This window comes from Clytia hemisphaerica, unplaced genomic scaffold, assembly GCF_902728285.1.
Source record: "Clytia hemisphaerica strain Z4C2 unplaced genomic scaffold, Clytia hemisphaerica genome assembly, whole genome shotgun sequence".
NCBI lineage: Eukaryota > Metazoa > Cnidaria > Hydrozoa > Leptothecata > Clytiidae > Clytia > Clytia hemisphaerica.
In genome coordinates this window covers 53,067-76,652 of record NW_027103833.1, presented here as the reverse complement: position 1 = coordinate 76,652, position 23,586 = coordinate 53,067, and the positions used below count along the sequence as shown (strand labels likewise).

The following is a 23,586-nucleotide window of genomic DNA, read 5'->3' as shown; positions in this document are numbered from 1 at the left end:
GGTCTTGAGGGTGGGGATTATAGTTGGTAATTTTTGAAAGTTTTTAGGTAAAATCCGCCCACACGGTAAAAAATATGGTTTGGTATGAAAATGTGACAATTCTTCAGCACTTACTAATAGCAGCCTCTTCGTAATACTTCTTCCTATGAAGATATTGACCGTACAGAAAACTCAATTTCTAAATGAAAGGAAAGAAAAAGTAAAAAAAAATCTCATTAATGATTATCCATTTAGATGACTTAACCTAAATTTCAATAGATTGCTGGCCTGCGGTCATTTCGGGAGAAAGGGTAATTTCACGGTCGAAATAGATCTTTGTTAATCAGGACTGATTACACTTCAATAACGCAAAAGCATCCAAAATTTCAGAAAAACAGTAAGAAATTTTTTATACAAGCGCGTTTGTTCTGATTACCGATGATTCCTTTCGACTGTGGCACATGTCCTCAAAATTGTAAACTTAACAAAGTAAGGCCGAGACTTCATTGTCAAAATTTCAATTGGAACTTTAACGCTAATATTTTTTTTCGACGCTCTATATCTTGACCGTGGAGCCTACTTGATCGCCAATATTATAATAATATATTTTTTTTCAAAGTTAAGATATTTCAACCGTTGAGTTTAAAGCCCAGAAGGGGCTAGAGAGGCATCTTCAATCTTTCCCAAGCTAGAAAATGGGAAGACTTTTACCGCAGATTGAATCTAGTCCTTTCCTTACTTATGCGACATATTTTTCAAAACCTGCCGATAAATTTTACTTACAATCTAGCGTTTATAGCGAGTTTATGTATTTGCACTTTTGAGGAGGGTAGAGTGAGTAAATTGGAATAACCCGCAATTTTGACCCGCAAAATCGAGGACGGTAAACGTGCTGATTTACCGTCGCCCTCAGTCGGTCATGAAGAACACACATACATACTCAGTTTATGTGAAAACCGTGACGGTCACACGTTTTAGATGGGAAACGAGGGGCTTTTTTTCCTACCCAAGAGTTTCAAATATAGCTCCTTCGGGTCTTAAAATCAATGATTTTACCTTAAATTCTTCTGTAGTGTGTTTATAAAGTTTGATGGCTTCTTTGTAAAGGTCGTGTTGTGTGACAAAGTCCAACAATTCTTCAAAACCTTCGGCACCTAATACCGGTACAAAAGAAGAAGTTCCAAATACTTATCTTAGCGATATCAGGGTTATAACCAAAGCAGCGTGTATAAGGAACATAATGATTTGATCTAACAATATTCTAAGGCTTGTCGACATAAAATGCTTAATGCAAGACCCTTCTTAAACCTAACGGTGGCCAAAGTATTTTTTTTTGGCTGGTACAGAAAATGACAAAACAACATATCAGGCTCGGATACAGAGGGAGGCTATAACCAATGGAGGAGAGTGCACTTTATTATCGTATTACCTTATATGGAAACTAATTACTCTCCATGAATAAGATAGCCTACCTCCTGTATCCGACCCTGCATATTCTTAAAATTTGGGTGATTTATGAAGAATTTTGAGACAGAAAAGCCTTTTTTATACTTCTCTGTGGCGGGAAACCCATATCACTAAGAAGAACTATTAACACTGATTTATAAGAACACGACTCAGCTAGTTTTTAAATTATTCGTGTTGGCGATAAATCGCAGTGAAAAAGTCTTTGCGAGGAAGCATATTTTAAACTAAAAAAGACAACAAGGTAGCCTCTGGAATTGTGAAGTCTTCTAAGATATCAGGACCAGTGTACACTTACATTTAACAAGATGTTGAATAGCTTGTGTATTTTTCTTTAAATATTTGTCAATGGAAAATTTCCGGTAGTTCTCTTCCATATTCTTGAAATTGTTGAGGAAGGGAAGATACTCTTTAGGGTCCTGAAATTCAAAATAATGACAAAGGAAGAATCTTAAACACACATATTCTTCGAGTATATCGAACCAGTGATATCGTAGACCGTATAAAAAAATCCTGGTCTGGAAGCCTATTGATTAAGCCTATTTTTCCGTTGTTAATAAAGATTATAACAAGCTAGATGCTGAATGGACCTACCTGATGATGAAAGTTAGATAGCAATACGAGGAGAAAAAAATCAGTCAGAAAATATAGCGTTTAGCGAAAATGGATAACGCAATAAATTCATCATTGATTGTTGATGGGGGGAGAGGGAAGGGTTGTTGGGAAAAAATTAATATAAAGTTCTGGTCGCAAAAATCAGTTTTATTGACAATTGAATCATGCTTGATGGTGAGCATTGTTATGAATAATGTTTTTGTGTGAAAAACATAGAAATACAAGGAAAAATCTAATGAAAATCTACAAAAACGGCGATTTCCGGCATTTTCAACCGGAAAAAAAATTTTCTCAAAAATCAAACTCGGCCATGTTTTGAGAATTGCGAATACACATCTTTCTGCAAAAAATCAGAAAAAACTAAAGATGAAAATTCGAGAAAATGTAAAAAAACCCGGTTTTTCCGGCATATTTCTAGCATTTTCGCCCGGAAAAAAATGTTTTTCGAAAATCGGGCTCCGTCACTTTTTAGGTATTGTTATTTTACATCAGTGTGCACAGTTTAATAAAAAAATATAAGTACAGCTCGAGAAATTCAAGAAATACCGTTTTCCGGCGAAAATCGGCTGTTCCGGCGATTTTCAGAAAGTTCCGGCTTCAAAAATCAATTTTATTGAAAATTGAAACATGCTTGATGGTGGGCATTGCTACTAATAATGTTTTTGAATGAAAAAACAGCCAATTATAAGGAAAAAGTCCAATGAAAATCCAGAAAAACGGTGCTTTCCGGCATATTTCCGGCATTTTCGGCCGGAAAAAATTTTTTCTCAAAAATCAGACTATGCCATGTTTTGGGCAATATTAATACGCATCTTTGAGCAAAAAATCAGAAAAAACTAATGATAAAATCTCGAGAAAATGCCAAAAAAACGGTTTTTCCGGCATATTTCCGTTATTTTCGGCCGGAAATGAATTTTTTTCGAAAATCGGGATCCGTCACATTTTGGGCATCACCATTTTGCATCATTGTGCCAAAAATCAGGAAAAACTAATGAGCCAATCTCGAGAAAAGTGGGTAACGAACTAACGGACGAACGGAGGTTAATTTATAGGACCTCCACCGGGGTAGGTCCAAAAATCGATTTGCTCAGTTTTTGATCACGTTGCCAAATACTCCTATTGGGATTGGTTTAAGATTTAATCACGTGATCAAAAAGTGAGTAAAACAAAATAATTTCTCAACACAAGTTCAAGTTCGTAACAATAGAAAGAAATAAAAGGCTTCCGGACCAAGGTTTCTTATAGAGACTAAGGTGATATTTATATAGGATTGAACGGTTATCTTGGCTTGGATCAAGAGATTTACGTTTGCTTTAGCGTATTTTAGAAACATAAAATGCCTCTTAAATCCGCAATTTTGCAATTTTTATTTATCCATCATAGTAGAATTTAAGTTTAAGGTAATTGTAACAGACCGTAAAAGCGGAAAGACCGGACACTCAAGGAGGTTTTTGGTAGCCCTGTCATCCTTTAACAGACTCGTTTTATATATACTATCTGCAATTGTGTAGCGATCTGCGATTCTGATTCGATTTCAACGGCGACCGTCAGGAATTAAGACTGACCTTTTGTGATTTTTCAGCTACCATGATCACGACATCAAAATCGTACAAACCAAGAGCGATGTCAAAAAGCTGGTTCACATCCACCAGATAGATAATATAAGAAAGTGCTTTTTCATATGTCACCGATTTGTTCAACGAAGGGTTGTCTGAATCAGAGATTGGAAAATGAAAGTTTTTATGGAAGATAGAGGGGAGGCAACAAAGCCTATAAAATTTCTTCTCCGTTTTAGTTCCAATTTCATAAGTTTGAGGTGAAATAACAATTCCTTTTTTAAACAGTGACGTTATAAGTATAGTGGAAAATAGAAATCTAAGAAGACATGTAAAGACATCTAACTTCTACTCTAAGCAATCAAAAAAAAGAAAAGAATATCGAGGCTTTGCCAGTTTTTGTCATTGATAATTCTCACGAATCTTATTAAGCTAAACCATATTTACAGTCTCGCTGTCCTAGAAAGTCCCAGTTTGATTGGTTTAAATATTGAAACATTACCTTTAAGTTCTTTAATCTTAATAAGGACAGTTTGCAGGTCTGGTTCGCTTTGTCTCACATAAGTTGTCAAAATTGATAACATTAACCTGTAAGCGATAAAGAGGGTTTTTGATTTGTGTTGAATTCTTAAAAGTTGATTCCATCAAAAAAATATGTATTCCTAAGCATGCATTTATTTCTCTCGTGATGTTTCAACGAGACCTAATTGATTATGAAAATTTATAAGATATGAGTTGACCATGAGTTGATATAGAAAAATTTAAAGATATGTGATTTGAAAATACACCACGTTCACTTTCTGTTTCACTCCGAAACGAAATGAAGCCATTTTATTGGTTAAATTCAGGTATTACGTCACTTCTAACTAATAGAATAGCTACATTTCGTTCTTCGGAGCGAAACAGAACCGAACAGGTTCTACAATGAGGTATAAGTGAATCTAACGAATTTAGATTCAATAAGCAACCGTACTAAAAATCTCAAACAACGCAATTGTAAATTTTAACACCTTTAAAGGCCCTTAATATAAAGTTAAAAGTATAACTTCCAAGGTACTTTAACAAATTAACAAGGATTTCTTCATCACGCCAGATCAGTGGTTTTAATTAAAAGTAAGAAAGAACAAAACCGATTTCTAGCTTGCAATTGATGATCTCGTATCTTTCTAATGGTATCGTTTTTCTTTTGGCAATGGTGAGTTTATTCATTTAAGCTTTTGAGGACGTCAGAGTGACTGAAACGATTGGGAGCAACGCGCAGCTCGACCCGCAAAATCGATGACGTAAAAAGTACCGATTCATTGTTGTCCTCAGACAATTAGGATCTAGACAAATCAACAGCTAACTATCTCCGTCGCAGAAAAACATACGGACGACCGATCAATCTCAATCTGGTAGAGAAAATAATAATTAAAGAATAATAAATTTTCTTACTTTTCAGCGTTAGGACTTCGTTTTATGGCTTCCCTGACTGCTTTACAAACTTCGTTGACTTTGGTGGGAGAAGATTTCGCCTTATTGCTGAAAAAATAAATTTAAAGATATGGAAAATTGAAATTATTACCGTCGTTTATTATAAGTTTCCCATTTCCGCACTAAGATTCCTTCGCAGAAAAGATTGAACAAAAAGCTAAAACAATACATGGCCAGACCGGGGTTTTTTACTTATGCTTGGAATAAATGACCAAGCCAGGTCTAAAGTGATGAAATTATACGAAATTCTAGAAGTAGTTTCACCATAGATGTATTTGGCTGTGGAAACACGCAAACTTCTCCCGAATAATAACCTCTTTGTTCTCTTCGCAGTGGTGGTAAATAGACGAAAGTTTCTCGAAGAAGTTTCACCCCAAAACGAAAAGAAGCCATTATATTGGTTAAATAAAATTCTTTTCTAACCAATAGAATGGCTTCATTTCCATTACCTGCGAACGTGGTCTTAGATGCAGACTTGGCCAGAATAATTACAATACAAGTGATACTTTTATGGACCTACCTAGTTATGCATTTAACACATATATAATTGATATCTACGTGAGCGTGACCATCAAACAATCATTCAGAACACAAATAGTGACGATCTATTAAAATTAGTCGTTTGTTTCTTATAAAAAAAACGTTTAAAAACCAAAATTTAATGCTCTTGAAATATTCTTTCATATTCAAGACTTTGTGAGCAAAAAAAACATCTATCTCATCAAAAAATGGAGTAATTTGGCTAAGAACATTGATGTATCCTTATCAATAGGGATTCTTATAGATAAACATGCGTTTTTTGAGCCAACAAAATTTTTTTGAAAAATCTACTTGAGCCATCTTTTACCTAAGATGGTACTCTACTTTCATGCAAAAAATCAGAAAAAGTTAATGATTCAATTTTTCACAAAGTCCAAAAAACCCGTTCTTTAGCCGTTTTTTGGCCCAAATTTGCCCCCCAATTTTTTTTTTGAAAGTCAGGCTCCCTCACATACGAGGGTTTGTAGTTATGCATCTTTGTGCAAAAAATCATAAAGAATCAAAGAGGCAATCTCGAGAAAAGCTAATACCTAGGTAATTGATGTGCTTATAAATAAATATCGAATTTAGCCAGTTTTTCTATAAAAACATGCCAAGCAACCAAAATTTCATGCTTATTAATAGTGATTCTTATAGATAAACATGCGTTTTTTGAGGCAACAAATTTTTTTTGAACAAATCTGCTTAAGCCATCTTTTAGCTATGATGGTACCCAACTTTCATGCAATGTTATAGTTTTCTTCGTTCGTTTTCTTCAATTTCTCATCATGTTCAAGTCTTAGCAACGTTTTTCGGGTCGTGCCAGTTTTTTTTTTGTTTTTTTTTCTTTTTCTTGGCACCTCACTCACTTTCAAAATTTTTCCTATTTCAAGCCAATATATTGTAGATTCTATGATCATGAGGTCTAGTGGTTATATTATTAATATTTACCTTACAATATTTACTTGATATTTTAGTCTGGTGGTCTGATCAACACTGAAATTTTCGCAGGATTAGCCACTTCAATACTATTACAACTCAACCGAACTTTTCCTAATCAACCACTACAACACCAACAAGCTGTACTTTCTGTTTTTTTTTCCTGCGATTTTGCGAGCTCTGTCAGTATCCTTGAGTTTTGTTTTGTGTTTTGTTTCTACAGTTTTACGGTTTTACAATCTGCAATTTTGTGAGCTCTGTCAGTATTCTTGAGTTGTTTTTTTTGTGTGTTTTGTTTCTACAGCATATTTTTTTCATAGAATATAATTATCTTTTTATTTAAATATGATTATTTTTACATAGGACGAATAGCCATTGTAAAATATGGAAGGGGCTGAAAGACAATTAATAAAAAAAAAAATAAAAATAAAAAATAAATAAAAAAAAATCAGAAAAAGTTAACGATCCAATTTTTCACAAAGTCCAAAAACCTGAAAAAACCCGTTTTTTAGCCGTTTTTTGGCCCAAATTTGCCCCCAATTTTTTTTTTGAAAATCGGGCTCCGTCACATTCGAAGGTTTAAAGTTACACATCTTTGTGCAAAAAATCAGAAAAAACTAATGAGCCAATCACGAGGAAAGCTAATAACGAACGAACGAACGAACGGACGAACGGAAAGGTTAATTTATAGGACCTCCACCCCACCGGGGTAGGTCCAATAAATGAAACCTCTACCTACCTCTCTTTATTTTCTTCGCTGTGATGATAATACGGGAAATACAGAGATGAACACACGTCTTCAGCACTAAAGATTAAAACAAATAGAAAAGTCACTTCAAGTTGAAAACTCATGCGAGCTCTTGGGCTGCTTCGCATTCTTGAAATAGTTTTCGTTGATGCGAATGATCCTACAAAACGAAGCCCGCGTCTATTTTACTCAAATATCTCTACTGTCACTAAATCTCTCATCGAAAATTTCTATAAGATCCCTTATCATAATAACAAAAGACTCTTTCAGCGATGCGTGTCTAGTGCTATTCCCTTTGGTAAATTTAGCACCCTCTTCTCCTGTTTTATAAAAGGAATGATGTTACGAATAAGATGTAGCAAGACGTTACCTGAGATCCGCCAGAAACAAATTGATTCGGTTTGAAGAGTTGACGTTGTTAACAAAAGTATCCACGTTTTTCAAGAAGAGCTGAAAAGATGACGAATAGAGATTTCAATAATGAAATAACCAGATTAGATACAAGGGAACGCTAAAAGGGAGCGAAAAGAATCTTCAATAATAAACCTAGGACCAAGCAATGACCAAGGAAATGTATCAGACTTAGATAGAACTACATTTAAACACTAGTTCTCTCTCGGCTATTTACTTATAGAGCAAAAATGTCTCTTAGAATTAGTGTTATTTTAGTAATTTCTGAAATCCCAGGATTAGGTTGTTCCAAGGTTTTGGCTCAAATTTATTCTATAGATAAAGAGAAAGGGACCACTTCTAATTGTGAACGGAGCCGGGTTTAGAGACCAGAATCTTAGTTAAAGGGATTTAAAACATATTATATTTTTTAAAGACGTACAAAATATCAATACCTGAGGATCATTATCATAGACCAGATTCAAATTGATTCGATGTTTTCTCATGATTTCTAGTGCTTGCTTGTAGTGTAAACTGTAACGATACGGAAATGAAATCCTTCACAGAACATCTTAAGAAAGTAAGTAAGTTTTCAGCCGCAGTCTCGCAAAACGGTGAAAATAAGAACATTTTAGGCTTCAAATTCAAAAAGGTTAGGAGCATCGGAAGTTTTCAAAAATGTTGAATGTTCGCATTAAACAAAACGTGTACCGATTCGCATTCAAAGAAAAGTTAGACGTGTTTACCTATTCAGCAATTTTTGAAGATGAGTGATAACAAGAGGTCTGGGGTGAATGCATTCTAAATTCCCACGTGGCATCTAAGAAAGAACAAAGAAAGATCTAAACTTGGCTCTCGCTATAAACAAATTTTCTATCTTAACGATGGTAGCTTGATTTCAACAAGTCAATTGACGCCGACAACGACACCCTCAGAAATGACACCCTACTTTTCTGTACGCCCTCCTATTCTGTACGCCCTACTATTCTGTAAGCCCTCTTATTCAATCCAATTTCCTTTGAGAATCGATTGTATTAGTCGTTTTAGCTGTTGTATTAATAAATTTTCTTTCGATTGTGTACCATGATGTACCATGACGCATAGAATTTATAGAGAAATAAGAAATCAAACAGGATATGGATGTTGAAACAATATTTAAAAATGATATAAACGGCCAGAATATCGAGTGAAATTTCTTAAGAATCAATAAACTTACCTGCAAAACAACGGCAGTACCTTGCATGACAGCTGTGACGAGTTTTGATCCTCTTTCAACTCGGCGTGATGCTTCGTCAAAAGCAATGTTGTCTAATTGCGTTTCTGCATTTTGAACTAGAAAAACGTAGTGTTATTGTAAAAAGTTAAAGGTGTAAGAAAGGGTCTTTGGCTTCCATCGAACATGGTGACTGCGTGCTTCAAGCCAAATGGGGAGTAGTAAAAAGAAAACTTTTTCTAGTTATTCAGATTAAATCACACGGAAAGGCCATTCATATTAATTTTGAAAGGTAAAAGAATAAGCCAAGTTTTGAATTTTATTCAACAATTTATGTTTAGGGTCCTAAATTACTCCTACAATACCAGCCATAATATTTGAGAAAAAAGGGAAATTCCCACGAAATCTCATAGCCACTATCGATTTGGAAGCGCTCTAACTTAGGTTGGAAGAGTAGTGTTTTAAGTCTGAGTTTTAACATGAGACTTGAGTCTTAGGACCTTAGGATCTGAGGATCCAAAAGTTCAAAAACGGTCCAATAGGGTTCAGAATATGGCCTGGAAGTCTATAAACCCCACCTAAAAAAAATATATTCGATTAAATCTAGCAAATAGCCCAAATGCCACTTTCTCGCCCGAACTTTGAAATGTTAAAAACGAGGAATTAATCAAAATGCTCGATATACTTTGACCATCACTTAGGGCGATGAGATACCCGTAGCGTAAGGTGACGTGGTCGATTCGTGCAGGGTTCGGCGAACCAAGATCAGAATACGATCATTGCTACCATTCTACTATACCAAGTTGATTACTCACCTAACGATTTAATGTAAACACATCTCAACGAGTGCGCATGCGTGGTCAGTAATAGAAAATCATCATGGATGAAAAAGGATGTACAATTGTTCGCTATCTGAAAGAAAAATATCATGAAGGCGTCTAGATCAAAATTGTACTATGTAAAGGAGTCAACTATTCCCAAAAAATCACTAGTTCTCTAATTGATTATATCGCACAGTTATATACAGCAATCAACCCTTACGCCAAAAGGGAGATTGTGTTCTTCATCTATACAAGGTTCGGAAGTCTAAAATCGTCATGCTTCCAGATAGATTCGGCCCAAGTAAACTTGAATACATTTTTCTTGATGTGTTAACTTAAGGTTGATGGATGATTTTCTGATTAACTCTACGTACCTCTTTATCATTCATAAATAAACGGAAGTGTGACGTCAGCCCAAAAACATATCTCTTGCCGTTGATTTCCCGAGATGCAACAGAATCACAAGAATGAGGAAGCGTCAATTCGTCCAAATTCCCATAATTCAATGCGCCGTCTAGTTATTATTATAAAAGGTTTTAATTATGTAATGTTTCTCAATCACTTTTGAAACCCTTTGAGCCTGTGTACTCGACAAATATACAGTGTGTCCAAAAAAAAAGCGGACAAATTTTTATACAGCGCTAAGCTTAGAATAATTAATATAAGATGACAATTCTCTGTTCAATCAAGAGACATTCAATTTTCAAGATGATTTAATAGGTTTTTAAGATTTTAATTTAAAGTCATAAAATTTGGAATAAATTGTGAAGATTTTACTTCATATCATAATGTGTCCGCATTTTCGGGACACGCTGTACAGTGCTCTTCCTCGGGTTTGTTGGGTTTTAAGAAGAAAAAATTGGAATCCAATTGGTTGGTCACCGATGATATAGATCAGAAAACGAGGTTACCTTATCTAGGCTTTTGAAAGAATAATAAACCAGCTGCGCTGGAAGGTCAGCCTAAATTGCTTAATATGATTAGAAAGATATGTTGTTAAAAATTGATATGATTTACTAAAACGAGAGTAAAAAAATCATCAAATTTACGTTTGGCCGTGGCCAGTGATTGTTAATGTTTCAAAAATAAAGAAAAAATTCAAAATGTCTGGGACCAACTTTTTGATATGTTTCTTACTCAATTTGAGGGTGCTGATTCGGAATTTGAATGCTATCAAGCTTGAAAAGCCGCAGTTTTTGCGTAATTTGCGATTTTTTGCGATTTTAAGCAAAATTGTAAGCCCTGAAAATTCATGATTTGGGGGGGGGTCTTCAAAATCAAAAAAGACCTATACCACGTGATAGAGCTCTTCAAACTGAGCAAAAAAATGTATTATATCAAAGTCTCAACTTTTCTAGATCAAAAGTTATTTAAAGTTTTAAACTACATGTTTTTATAATAAGCAATGAAAAATTCAAAATAAGGTTTACACTGACATCTAAAATTTATTCAAATTTAAAGTTTTATGTTTAGCATACCCGGTGTCGACCCAGAAAGACTGTAATTATTGTACTGTATTTTCCCTAACCTGAGCCTAAATATGCTTAAAAGTGCAATATTTATCTATTAAAAAATATTTAATCCATTTATATACATTTATTATTATAAATCATTATTAGTCCAGAATGTATAAGTGTCCGCCATCAAATCACAGTGAAAAAATGCAAGTCTAGAAAAACATAATTTTTGTCAATAATTTGATGAAGAATACTTCAGCCTTTCTGAAATTTACATAGGAGCTGCACTTTAAATATTTATACTTGATTAATTTCCATTTACGCTTGATCATAATTATCTCCAAGTCAAAAAGAACAAATGCAAGTGTCTGCTTTCAAATCGCAGTGAAAACTTAAGTCTAGAAAAAATCATTTTTACGTCAATAATTTGATGAAGAACTTCGGTCTTTCTCAAATTCACATGGGAGTGGTACTTTAATATACTTGATCAATTTCCATTTAAGCTTTATCATAATTATCTCCAAGTCGGTCCAAAAAAACAAACGTAACTGCCAGTGAAAAACACAAGTCTAGAAAAAAATCATTTTTGCGTCAATATAATTTGATGAAAAACTTCCTTCTTTCTTAAATTTACATAGGAGCTGTACTTTAATATACTTGATCAATTTCCATTTACTCTTTATCATAATTATCTCCAAGTCGGTCCAAAAAAAACAAACGTAACTGCCAGTGAAAAACGTAAGTCTAGAAAAAAATCATTTTTGCATCAATATAATTTGATAAAGGACTTCGTTCCTTCTCAAATTTACATAAGAGCTGTACTTTAATATACTTGATCAATTTCCATTTACTCTTTATCATAATTATCTCCAAGTCGGTCCAAAAAAACATAACGTAACTGCCAGTGAAAAACGCAAAGTCTAGAAATTGATGAAGAAACTTTGGTCTTTCTCAAATTCACATAGGAGCAGTACTTTAATAATATACTTGAACAATTTCCATTTACGCTTTATCAATATTATCTCCAAGTCCAGAAGAACAAGCCAAGCATATAAAATGTCTATATCAAATCAAAAAAAAAATCATCAAGTTCGAGAAAGCATTATTTTTGTGAATAATCAGATAATTAAGCTGTGAACTGTAATATATATATATCAGTATAGACCTAACTCTTCACACAAAAATTACGGGAAACGCATGTTTGGACTTTGTACCATATGCTGCACTCAAGCACTTGGGCCAAAATCCCGCAAAGGCGGGACAAAAATCAGTTTTTTGAAGTTTGCAAAAAAACGCCACATAGAAGATCTTTCAAATTCAGTATGTGAATAGAGCAGTAAAAAATACAACTTTTCTATTTTTCCTTTTTTTTGCAAAAGTTCTAGGAATGAAAATAAAGGGATAATGATAATTGAATACTATCCATTGATGATCCGCGGCACTATCGTAAAGCTAGAAACGCTTCGCGTACTTTTCGCTTGAGAAAATGATTGACAGATTGAAGTTTTTCATTCCCGCGGTGCGCGCCGCGCGGGAGCTCGGGCGCTCTGCGAGAGTTCTCGGCTCAATCCTCGGACCGCGCTAAAATGGTAGACTGAGCTCTGATAGATCATTTCGATGGAAGTTGTTGGAATGTTTACAAGGCTCTTGACAGAATATTGTTTGTTTTATTGTCAATGATGACAGTGCCGTTATAAATTTTGTTAGATCTGACAAATTGATGTTTGTAAGTGCACTTTATAGTTTTGATTCCCATTGAAGAATCATATTCTGGTTTTCATGTTATTAGATGCTGTTTTGGAGCTTTAGGTCTACCACTGTATATATATATACACTCCATCAAATTCCAGTAATTGTTGGTGGTTATTCTATATTCAAGTCCAAAATGAAAAAATATGTTTTCATGCTACAAAACAAAATGAGGTCTAGCAGGTAAAAAAATAACTCACAATTCAGGAAAAAACTTGAGCAAATAAGTTAAAATCTTCATACTTTAAAGAATAGAACATCCTAATAATCTAACTCCAATGTTGTATCTTCCTTAGTTATAATAAGTTAAAAGCCACTTCAACAAAATATAATGATTGTATAAATAAAAGCTGGCAAGAGAAAACAACGAACGAACGAAAAAGCACCGCCTTGGCAGCCATATTGAATTATTTTTGACACATATCGGGAAACCAAACTTAGCCCGATTGGATGAATTGAAAGCGTATCCCAACCGGAACGTTGCCCTAAAAAAGCTGCAGAGTAAATGTACAGATCGGGAGACCAAACTTAGCCTGATCGGATAAAAACTTTAGAAATCGGAATAGAAAAACCAAACTCTTAAGTTGCGGCGGCTGGAAAAAAGGGATTTGAAGGGTCATCGGGGCTGACCAATAATAGCCTATACACTTATATAACTAAAATTTATTAACGCGAAAGACAGGGTTTTTGAAAAATGACGTCTACTCAAATGTTGTTAAACAGTTCTAATATTTTACGCGAGGGTAACCAATTCGCGTTAATAATTTGAGTAGTCACACAGGGTTCAGACAGACCTTCGAAAATAAAATTCCCTGAGTTTCCCTGAATTTTAATCAATTTTCAAAGGTTTTTTCCCTGAGAAATTCCTCATTTTAGCTATTTTTCCCCTATTTTTTCCCTGAGTATCAAGCAAACCATAAAAACTAAGCAGAGTCAAAAGAGATGTATCTTTAAACAAAAAAGGCACACAAATCAAATGGTAAACCTAAGGTAAAAATTAAAGCTACAAATACTGCATATGAATAAACACTTTAAAACTAAAAAAACTTTTAAATCTGTTTTTTCCATTCATTCTTCAAAAAATAAAATTCCCTGAGTTTCCCTGAGCAGACTGTGAAAAAAATTTTTTTTCCCTGGGTTTCCCTGAGTTTCCCTGATTTTTCTGAAAATTTATCATATTTCCAGGTTTTCCAGGTTTTCCAGGGTCTGTCTGAACCCTGAACTTTAAGGGCAGAAACTTTCGTGTTTTTTGCAATTTTGATCCTTTTTCGTGAAAGTTTCTGTCAGGTAAGAAATGAAACCTGAAAAACGAAAAAGTTTTTTTTCGCGAAAAATAAACTTTCCTACTCAGTTTTGCACTTTTTGCTAAATTTTAGCGTCTTTTATGAGTTTTTGTTACCAAAAAAGGTAAATTTTAAATGAATTCGCGAAAGTTCTATCTGTGAAATTTCTTCTAAAACCATAATTTGCGTAGCTTAAATTCGCTAAATTTCGCGACTTTTTGACTTCGCGAAACTTTCTGCCCTTAAAGTATATAAGTGTACAAAGGTAGTCCGATACTTGTGGAGGTAAAAATATCTATTCAACAAGTCATCCCTAGAAACACCGGATCTGCAAGGAAGATGCTATGCGGGACAGGGTTGTTTGGTGGAGAATATCGAATGTCATGGTCTCGACTGCTGACAAACCCTAATCGCCTAATTTTGGCAAACCCTAGTGCCATTGACTAGACAGTCATTCTTTAACGGTTAATTCTATTTAACGATTTCACCCATATGCACCTGTAAAACCGGCAAATAGATCAGATTTTCTATTTTAATTTTTACTCTTTTTAACTTAGAAATTATCATAGTTGGATTTGATTAAACTTACTTATGTATTTGTGTAGTTCTATTAGTGTACCTAACTTTAAATAAAGAATGAATAAAATACTTACCAAGATAATTGAGCATTTTGACACTTCCGTTACTGTATTGAATCAGTAATTGACAGTCTGTATCTTCGCTTTTAAACAATTTCATGATTCGAGTTTCATTCATGTCCAAGTGTGATCTACATTAAAATGGACAGAGAGTTGTCCTCAATAATAAAACCTGGGTTTGCGTCCGGTTTCGACCTAACAAGCGTTACAACTTTGTTTGGAATGTATTAGTCAGTACCGTAGGTTGGCAAAACTTTGTCATTCCCGGAGAAACTTTCCTATTACCACGTTACAACGGGAAAGACCAACACTCTGGGTAGATACAAAATTAGCTTCCACTTAATAGCCGTGCGTTGTCGACGCATTTGAACGCAGCATAAAAGAAAAAACCTGGAAAACCCAGCGGAAAGATCGGAAATGTAACTGTTTAGCCATGAGAAGTTTAGCCATCGCCTACGGTAGATAAAAGCACTACAATCAGAGATGTGTTAGTAGGGGAGCTCGTCTACTCTGAAACACTATGAGAGCTACTATGATGGTGGTCTAACTTTGAAACTTTGAAAGAACATATAGCAGCAATCCAATTTAACATGAAGGATGATGTGATAATGTATTAACTTCAGAAATGGTCTATCAAAATGTCGCAAAATTGTCTGAGAAAAATTAGTATGGATTTGAAATTGGAAGTCCAGTAGTATATTTCCGGAGTTTCAAGACATAGAAATAAGTATAATGGCAACCTCTTGGTGACCGCTGTTCCATCTTCGTTCAACTGCAACAAAACAACTTTTGTGCATTCGTTTGAAACCTCCAAACCTGCCACGAAACCATCTTTCAAAAACACTAGATGATAAAATTTGCTGAGGTCAGCAGTATTTTCATCTCCTTCAACAACGGTCAACTTTTGCGTTGTATAGGAGTTATTTTTCCGATCAAATTTTGCGAAAACCAAATTATGTGATGTCTTTATCAAGATGTCATGCTTTTGTTCATTCACGCCAAACGCTAATTGGTTAATACATGCATCCAGTGAGATTGTATGGGCGGCCATGGGCGGCGGTAAAACCATTTGGCGGAAAGGCGTCAGTAATAATTGTGCTGTGAAAAGTAAAATAGCTATTTCATTATCTGGTTTTAATTCTCATACGCATTAATACAAATTAATCTCTAAGAAAAACTTGAAGACATCATAAAGACAAAAACTTGCGAGATGATCAGAGATGATAATAAGAACAGTCGAGCGTCAACAAAGATTTATATGTTTTTAATCATTGAGTCCAAAGCCCCATTGGCTGGATTTGAAGCTCTCGGAGAGAAGTGACTTCTCGTTTCGCGTGAATACCTATATGAATAAGTATTATTTTAGTACTTACACCCGTCAATAACAGCAACCATTGCCAGATTTTCGTCATCACCCTTACTTTGAATCACATCGTATATGTAAACAAACTGTTTGAATTCTCCATCTGTATGACGTGAAAGTGTATAATCATAATTAGAGATAAAGAAATGACAATGGTTTAGGCGAACCTAACAGGTTATATTTATTAAACAGCACAATCCAAAATATTTCAAGACTGACTGTTGATAAATATCAAGGGAAATGAAATACAATCTTTTAGAATTTTTAATTCGTCTTTCTAAGTTTGTGCATAATAATTCGAGTAGATCCACACTTAAAATGATTAAAACTCAAAAGCATATTCGGCTATTCCATTTTATATCCATACAACGAGGTGGACAAACCAAACTATACAAGGGCCGGGTATACCAAGAAGATTTTTTATTTTTCTAGGGTTAAAAAGAGTTTTTTTCCAAGCCGTTATAGATGACGATGAATCAACGTTCCCGCAACATCCACATGGTGATGAGTAAGGGATGTAGTAGTGTATGGATATTAAATTGTGAAGCTCATTTTTATACAATACACAGCAAAATATGTTTTACTAACCTTGCGATATAATGTGAAGTTTATAAGCATTTTCGGGATCCCATGACAGACTTGGTGGCTGCTCGTTGAATGTCAGTTCCTGTTTCAAATACCAATGGTAGTTCCCTGTAGTCCAGAGTTGCACTATAATGGGGAATGAATCACGGTGGAGTCTTTATAACTCGAACCTCTTCAGCTCGAATGTCTCCTTAACTCGAACAAGATGTCTTATCCCTTATGTTAACAATGCCTCATAGACCTTACTCCATAACTCGAAATTTCCTGAACTGAAACAAATTTGTGTTCCCCGTACGAGTTCGAGATTCCATTTTTGTACTTCAAAAATTTTTTACATACAAATGGCAATAGTGAATGTTATATGTTAAAACAAATTAGCAGGACCAAAAATGGTTAAGGGTCGCTGTAATTAGCTGAAGCAAAAAAAACAACAAAAAAAACATCAAAACATTAGGCTGGACTTAAAAAATTGTTGGTTTGCCGTCACCCGACCGACCCTACCTCGAAACCTGCCGACCCAAAAAAATTTATTGCCATTTTAATGAAATTTTTTTCTTCAAAAATTTCAAACAATTAAATCAAAACTCGTATCTTGTCTGTCTCAAGCATAAAAATTGTGAATTCCCTGCTAGCGCTTTTCTGTTTTCCATTCAAAATTACCTAAATGTAAACAAACTGTTATTCCTTCCATGGACGAAAAGTCGTCAAAATAAAAAAAAATTTCCGACCGACCGACCCACCTCCAAAATATAGGGTCGGGTGACGGCAAACCAACAATTTTTTAAGTCCAGCCTTATATCCTGATCTATCTACAATCGACGGCAAAATATTTGGCACAAAAGGGTAATTCCCTCAAAACTTTAAAACCGCAAGTGATTTTTGAGTGCTTTAAAAGTACGGTTAGAAAGTATAGAGTTTCAACTCTGAGTTTTAACATTAGACTTCAGAATCTCAGGATCTAAAAGCTCAAAAATGTTCAAATATGACTGAGAACATAGCCTGGAAGCCACTTAACCCCTCCTAAATCGAAAAATCCGCTGGAACAACAAGTGGAAGTACTGAAATTACAATTCTCGCCCGAGCTTTAAATCCTGAAAAACGTTAATATGCCCAAAATTGCCAAATATAATTCGATTGTAGATATTAAAGAGCAGGGGAATCGCTTAAGTTTTTAAGCAAGATCATGTCGCGATTTTGCAAGAATCTTTTGAAAAAACAGTGCTGTATAAGATCAACACATTCATCCCGTCCCACTAGAACATTTCCACTTACCTGAAAATTTTCCGTTTCGTGAGAGGTCTTGAATGAGAAGGGTCAAAATATCTGAGTTAGGATTCCAAAGAATTTGCTTGATCTGCAAAAGAAAAAAAGTAAATGTTTGCAAAATAATCAAAAGAGACCCCATTTATATAAACAAAAGCTTCACGAAATAATTTTGCAAATGTAAATACAAAAAAGATAGAGGTAAATAACACTTGAATGCTCAAATCGATTCGGTAGGACTTGGAAATATTGCAAAGCTCATGAATTGCGGAGGATTAGGATAACTGTTCGAGTTGGAGAATTGTTTACGACCCTGTCGACACACTTGAGTTTCCAGGGTTTTTGTCCGGTGGCGAAAAGTATAGTTAACGTTGGGAAAAACTGTTCAGTGTTTGTCCGGGGCAACATTGCGCAGATTCTTGACACCGGACAAACATAAAACCTTTTTCTTTAGCATTTTAGCGCACAACGAACGGACCGGGCTGATTAACGTCAGATCCGGTGTTTCGATTGACCGGTGGCAAAAGTTTTCTTAAATTCGGTGCGGGTGTAGGGTACTATATATCTAAGATAAGAGACCACTGTGTAGAATCCTAGCTCAAATACAAAATCGTACAAGTTTGTCGTTGGGTTTAGAAGATAAGGTGAATTCGCCATGTTGGAGCCCATTCTTCTCGAAAAAGATGACGTCATGTTTGTTTGGTTTCTGTTGTGAACATGCTATCAAGTTCCCTGACGTTCTAGTGAGGAAGTGAACACAAAGGTAGCACAGATATCATATTCCTTTAGACACTAGGTAGCTTAACTACTCTCAGATTTCCCGTTGAACTGTGTCCAGTTTAAAGTCGACTAAGTCCACCATGTTTTTTTTCTATTTTACCTTAGATTTTCGAACGTTCCAATTTCAAAACATTCGAATCGCGTTGTTGACGACCAGAATGTACCTCACTGAGATACCTGACAAGGAAGAACTTTGTATAATGTAAAATCTATAACCATCCCATGGTGTTAGAAGAATTAATCGAGTCTTTTTTGTCAAGGAATAATTCGATTAACATCGACTAATTTAATTAGTCGATCTGGACTAAGGCCTAATAGGAGGAATCATCCGATAAGAAAAAGGTATGTCTGTAGGCGTGAATACAATTTTGTAATTAAATTATGACCTAATAATTACCTCCATCCAATACACTGTTCCAGTCCTTCAATCTTTTCGTTCGTCGCCTGAAGAATCCCTTCATTGTTAAAAATGCGAATGCATCTAGAATCTGTGATAACAAAAAACAAACGTTTTATTAATTTATTGCTTCTAATGGGCTTTTCCAGAAAAATTTTTTACCCCCACTGTTGAGGATATTGATTTTTCGAAGTATCGAACCCCCTGGATATCCTAATTTACTAGGAAAGACCCCCCAGATACCCACTCTTAAAAATATGTTCAACCCCTGGATGTCCTCTCTTATAAAGATGCTGACCCCTGGATATCGTATTGTTTACTTGAAAAGACACTTTCCCCCTGGATATCCACTTTTGAACAAAAATCGTTATCCCCCTGGATATCCGACATCCTCAGCAGGGAAGGGGGGCACGGACTATTTCTAGAAAAGCCCAATTTTGCAACTGCAAGCTTCATATTGAGGTCTGTTAGCACATTAAACGTAAGAACACTTTGAATGGTGATCAATGCGATATTTTAAGGCTGCTACAAAAAGTTTTATATTGAATGATACATGGAGAGTTGTCGAGATTTATTTACTGTAGCGGTAATAAGGAATTATTATAGATACAGGATATAAAAGTGACTGATTTTTGCCGATATGCCATGAGTTCTAGCCTTCCGCCGCAGTAACATGGCATTATTTTTAACCTTCGACCCCCATTAAAGAGTTTTAGTAGCATTTGAATTGCATTTTTCATCGAAAGTTACTCATCGTATTCCCAAAAGAGACTTCAAAATAGGAGTCAGATTCGTCCATTTAATTAGCAATAAAAACGCTTTACCGTAAAAAATTTCATAAATGTAGTAAAAGTAAGCAAGTTTGCGACCGCAAATGATCCGTCTCTTTAGTTGCTGAGCATCAAGCAGAGAGGCACCAAGTACCATTTTGGGAATCTTTGGTATGACCCGGCTGGGGATTGAACCCACAACCTTGCGCACCGTAGCTGGATACTCTACCTTCATGCTACGGTCGCTAGACAGACAGACTTCATAAATGTACCCACGCGGCTTGGTATTACAGCGCCTTATTTTTCAAACTTTTTGTCTGAAAAAACACAAGAAGATATGACAGGATTTTTTTTTAATGAAATTACTTGAGTTGATAATATAAAACATTTGGATCGCCATAACACTTGTCCTTTTCAGCCACGCTAGAACATCAATTGTTTTCTTAAAATAATTGAAAGACAATGCTCGCTCTCGCTCTCCCTCTCCATTGTTTTTTAGTCTTTATGTTTCTTTAGCCTTTTTTACCAGCTTTTATGCAACATCTAAAATAATTCCTCCGTGGTACCCTAGAGATTTCCGAAATATACATGAAACATTTATTCACCTGAGGCAGGATTGATACTTGAAATAGAAAAGTATTGACCATCTCCACGCCAAGAGATCTCAGTGCGTCTGTCATCAGTAGGCAGCACAGGTGAGCTTGTCTGTGGAAGAAAAGATGGTTCAATTGATGAGTACATCTGACGCTCTCTAATCCGACATTCTACTATTCGATACGCTCCCTTATTCGATGACATTTGAAGTCCCCGTCAACAAGAAACTCTCATAAAATGACGCCCTTACTTTCCGATACGCTCCCTCCTAATGTTCACCATGAAAATCGAATTAAAGAGCGTCAACTGTGATTTTGGAGAGAAAACTTGTTATCACTTCACTCAACATACGCTATGATAAAAAAGCGATATTATAAATGAGTTTTTATTGATTTGATAAAGCTACCTCACGATTCTACTAGACCAAAATGGACCCACGTCGAGCCGTTCTAAATCATTTTCAAATTTTCTCCCACAAATTCTTTCTAAAAGTGACTATTTGTTTACAAATTCCATTAGATGTGCAACAAACAAGCACCCAAATTCCCAAAACAAGGGTCAAGGTTGATTTCGTCTATCTTCGTGCTTCTTTTGCCGCCAAAAGCTTCTTCCATTTGGTTTTTCTCACTGTTTTCAGGCAAACAAAGAGACGTCGCAATGCAACGTCTTCGAATATTTTCAGAAAATTGAGCCCCCACAAAATCGAAATCGATCGGTAAAAGTAAAATCGGTAAAAACGAAAGAGCTCTTACATCAATTTTCTGGACTTTAGCAGCCTCTTTTCCCTCTGAGCCATGAAATTGAGTTTCTTTGCTTCCCCACCCTACATTCACTTGCTGTGCTGAAATCGAACAAAAGAGAGAAACGTATCAAGAGATAATGACTTATTCGAAATTTCTATTATTAAATTATCACTCCTTTGCAAGAGCAAAAACTTTGAAAATAGATCTACACATCAAGAATAATTCCCAACTTTCAAAAACCGGTGGTGCTTAAAAGTGCAGACAGTAAATAAGGGTCAGAACACTGTTAAAGAAGTCAGATGGTTTGAATTTTCTCCTTTGAGAGTCTCTTTTAAGGGTACTTAAAAAACGGCAGAACAGGTCTAGTCGAGGGAATCTTTTGAAAATACTATTGTCTCTTAACTTTTTATGATATTTTGCTACATTAAGCATTTATATAAATCATTATACCTTCGCCAAAATCATCAGAATGTATCGGAAATTCATTGATGGGATCAAAATCTCGTGTCATTACAATCAATGTGTTTTGCTCTGCAATGATGAAAACAAAGAAAAGATGGTATCTAAGTGAGCAATTATGTGGAAAGTTGAGGCTTCTGTCATTTCTTTTCGGGGAGTGTAATAAAAATGTATATCGAGTTTATCGTTCTACATTTTGCAATTTGAGCTTTACTAAGCTCGGTATACATTCATCTGGATAAGGTTATCACTGTGTCTCACTAACATTCTGCCGATTGGTAGTGTGAAGGTTTCGATCACAGACTTGCACCGCAACGTACTGTGTTCGAATCCCAAGCACTTCAATGTAGGGTGTTAGGGAAATGTAATAAAAATGTCTCAAGAAAATTATATGAACTTTTGGTAAAAGTAAAATTATTTATTTTTCTTAAAAGAAATACATACTAGTTGTAAGGACTAAGAGTTCTTGATCAGAGCTCCAACTTGCATTGGTGAATCCTGCTTCAACACTTCCCACGTTTTCCAAACTGTCCATTTCGTGTTGCCATAGCAACACATCACCTGAAAATTAAACAAAAAAGTGTTGAACATAATACAGTGTTAGGGGCAAAAAAAAACACCCTAGGGGATTAAAAATAGAGGTAGGTAAGGTTAAGCTTAACGGATCCCTAAAAATGGCGAAAGACTTGTTGGTTCCCCTTTTTTTAATGATAGCCTTGTGCCTTTGATAAAAATTAGATTTCATCAGTCTCCATAACAAAATCAAAACATTTTGTATCTTAAATTTTCAAGTAAGTCTAACACTTTTTTGAACACAAAATGGTGGGATGGTGACTTTAAATTGAGACCTTATTAAAACGGCTTTTTCTTATATATAAAGAGCTAACACATAACAAATGACTTGATATAATTCGCCATGTAGAATCCTACTATGGTCATGGAGCAACCCTCTAAATATTTTTGCCTAAATATTTTTCCAGTGTCGAGATATTTAAGTTACAAGTTTTTTACTTTAAGCAAGCAAATAATGTAATTTCAACGTAAGAACCATGTAAGAATCTATTTTTAAATTTTGACATTTTTAAAAATCTCAATAGTTAGATAAAAATACTTGGACCAATAAAAGGATTCTGCATGCCAAATATCTTAAACCATCTGATTATTCCTTGAAGTATTCATATAAATCACCTTTTGAAGTAATAATACATAAACTTTCTTGATCTTGGAGGAAATTGAATGCGACAATTCGATCATCTTCTGCTTGGGAAAGATATCCTTCTTTTTCCAGTGAAAGTTCACATACACACTGATTAAAAGTAATTGAACATAAAGATTTTAAAATTACACTCATAACATTTTAAATTATTACCTTTCATTAGTCAAGATTAAATTGCAAAACCAAATAGCAAAAGAGTATAAATTTAACAGAGATTCAGTAAAGATCCAAAATTTGTTACAATTTGGGGGTTATTTAAAATTCCATCTTATTATATTACTTTTTGAAATACAAACAATACAAAACTGTATACCTCTTTCATAATGGTGTTATATCCAAAGACTTCATTTTTGGATGCCAAATACACAATCTCGTTGAGAGAATCAATCGCTGTGAACAGACCATTCTTAATGCCTGTTTCCAAGACAAGTTTTTCGTTCAATATCAAATTTCTCATTTTAATTATAATATTATGTTTAGTTTTTTTCTTTCTGAAAGAACACAAAGCACAATTTAGAAGAAGAATTTAATCATTTTTTCCCGGATCTGGGAAGACAAAACATACTAAGTGA

The 23,586-nt window shown here is 34.9% G+C and overlaps 1 protein-coding gene across 2 annotated transcripts in view; it reads right to left on the bottom strand.

Moving 5' to 3' along the window:
* LOC136806863 (putative elongator complex protein 1) overlaps positions 1-23,501 on the bottom strand; it is a 32,139-nt gene extending 8,638 nt beyond the window's left edge. Inside the window, exons 1-26 of one of the 2 annotated variants that reach the window (XM_067063437.1) lie at positions 23,328-23,501; positions 22,987-23,104; positions 22,243-22,359; positions 21,790-21,870; positions 21,349-21,437; positions 20,608-20,707; positions 19,233-19,323; positions 18,672-18,795; positions 18,065-18,146; positions 16,796-16,918; positions 16,218-16,310; positions 15,585-15,942; positions 14,860-14,975; positions 10,092-10,231; positions 9,712-9,808; positions 8,900-9,015; positions 8,430-8,503; positions 8,139-8,217; positions 7,664-7,743; positions 7,285-7,350; positions 5,049-5,135; positions 4,117-4,202; positions 3,624-3,769; positions 1,742-1,862; positions 1,036-1,133; positions 115-178 (exon numbers count right to left, since the gene is read on the bottom strand). In XM_067063437.1, the coding sequence (XP_066919538.1) occupies positions 115-178; positions 1,036-1,133; positions 1,742-1,862; positions 3,624-3,769; positions 4,117-4,202; positions 5,049-5,135; positions 7,285-7,350; positions 7,664-7,743; positions 8,139-8,217; positions 8,430-8,503; positions 8,900-9,015; positions 9,712-9,808; positions 10,092-10,231; positions 14,860-14,975; positions 15,585-15,942; positions 16,218-16,310; positions 16,796-16,918; positions 18,065-18,146; positions 18,672-18,795; positions 19,233-19,323; positions 20,608-20,707; positions 21,349-21,437; positions 21,790-21,870; positions 22,243-22,359; positions 22,987-23,104; positions 23,328-23,471 (2,890 nt within the window). In that variant the 5' untranslated portion in view covers positions 23,472-23,501. The remainder of the gene's footprint in view (positions 1-114; positions 179-1,035; positions 1,134-1,741; positions 1,863-3,623; positions 3,770-4,116; positions 4,203-5,048; positions 5,136-7,284; positions 7,351-7,663; positions 7,744-8,138; positions 8,218-8,429; positions 8,504-8,899; positions 9,016-9,711; positions 9,809-10,091; positions 10,232-14,859; positions 14,976-15,584; positions 15,943-16,217; positions 16,311-16,795; positions 16,919-18,064; positions 18,147-18,671; positions 18,796-19,232; positions 19,324-20,607; positions 20,708-21,348; positions 21,438-21,789; positions 21,871-22,242; positions 22,360-22,986; positions 23,105-23,327) is intronic. The other variant, XM_067063438.1, reaches the window with a different exon arrangement.
* Positions 23,502-23,586: the final 85 nt, after the last annotated feature.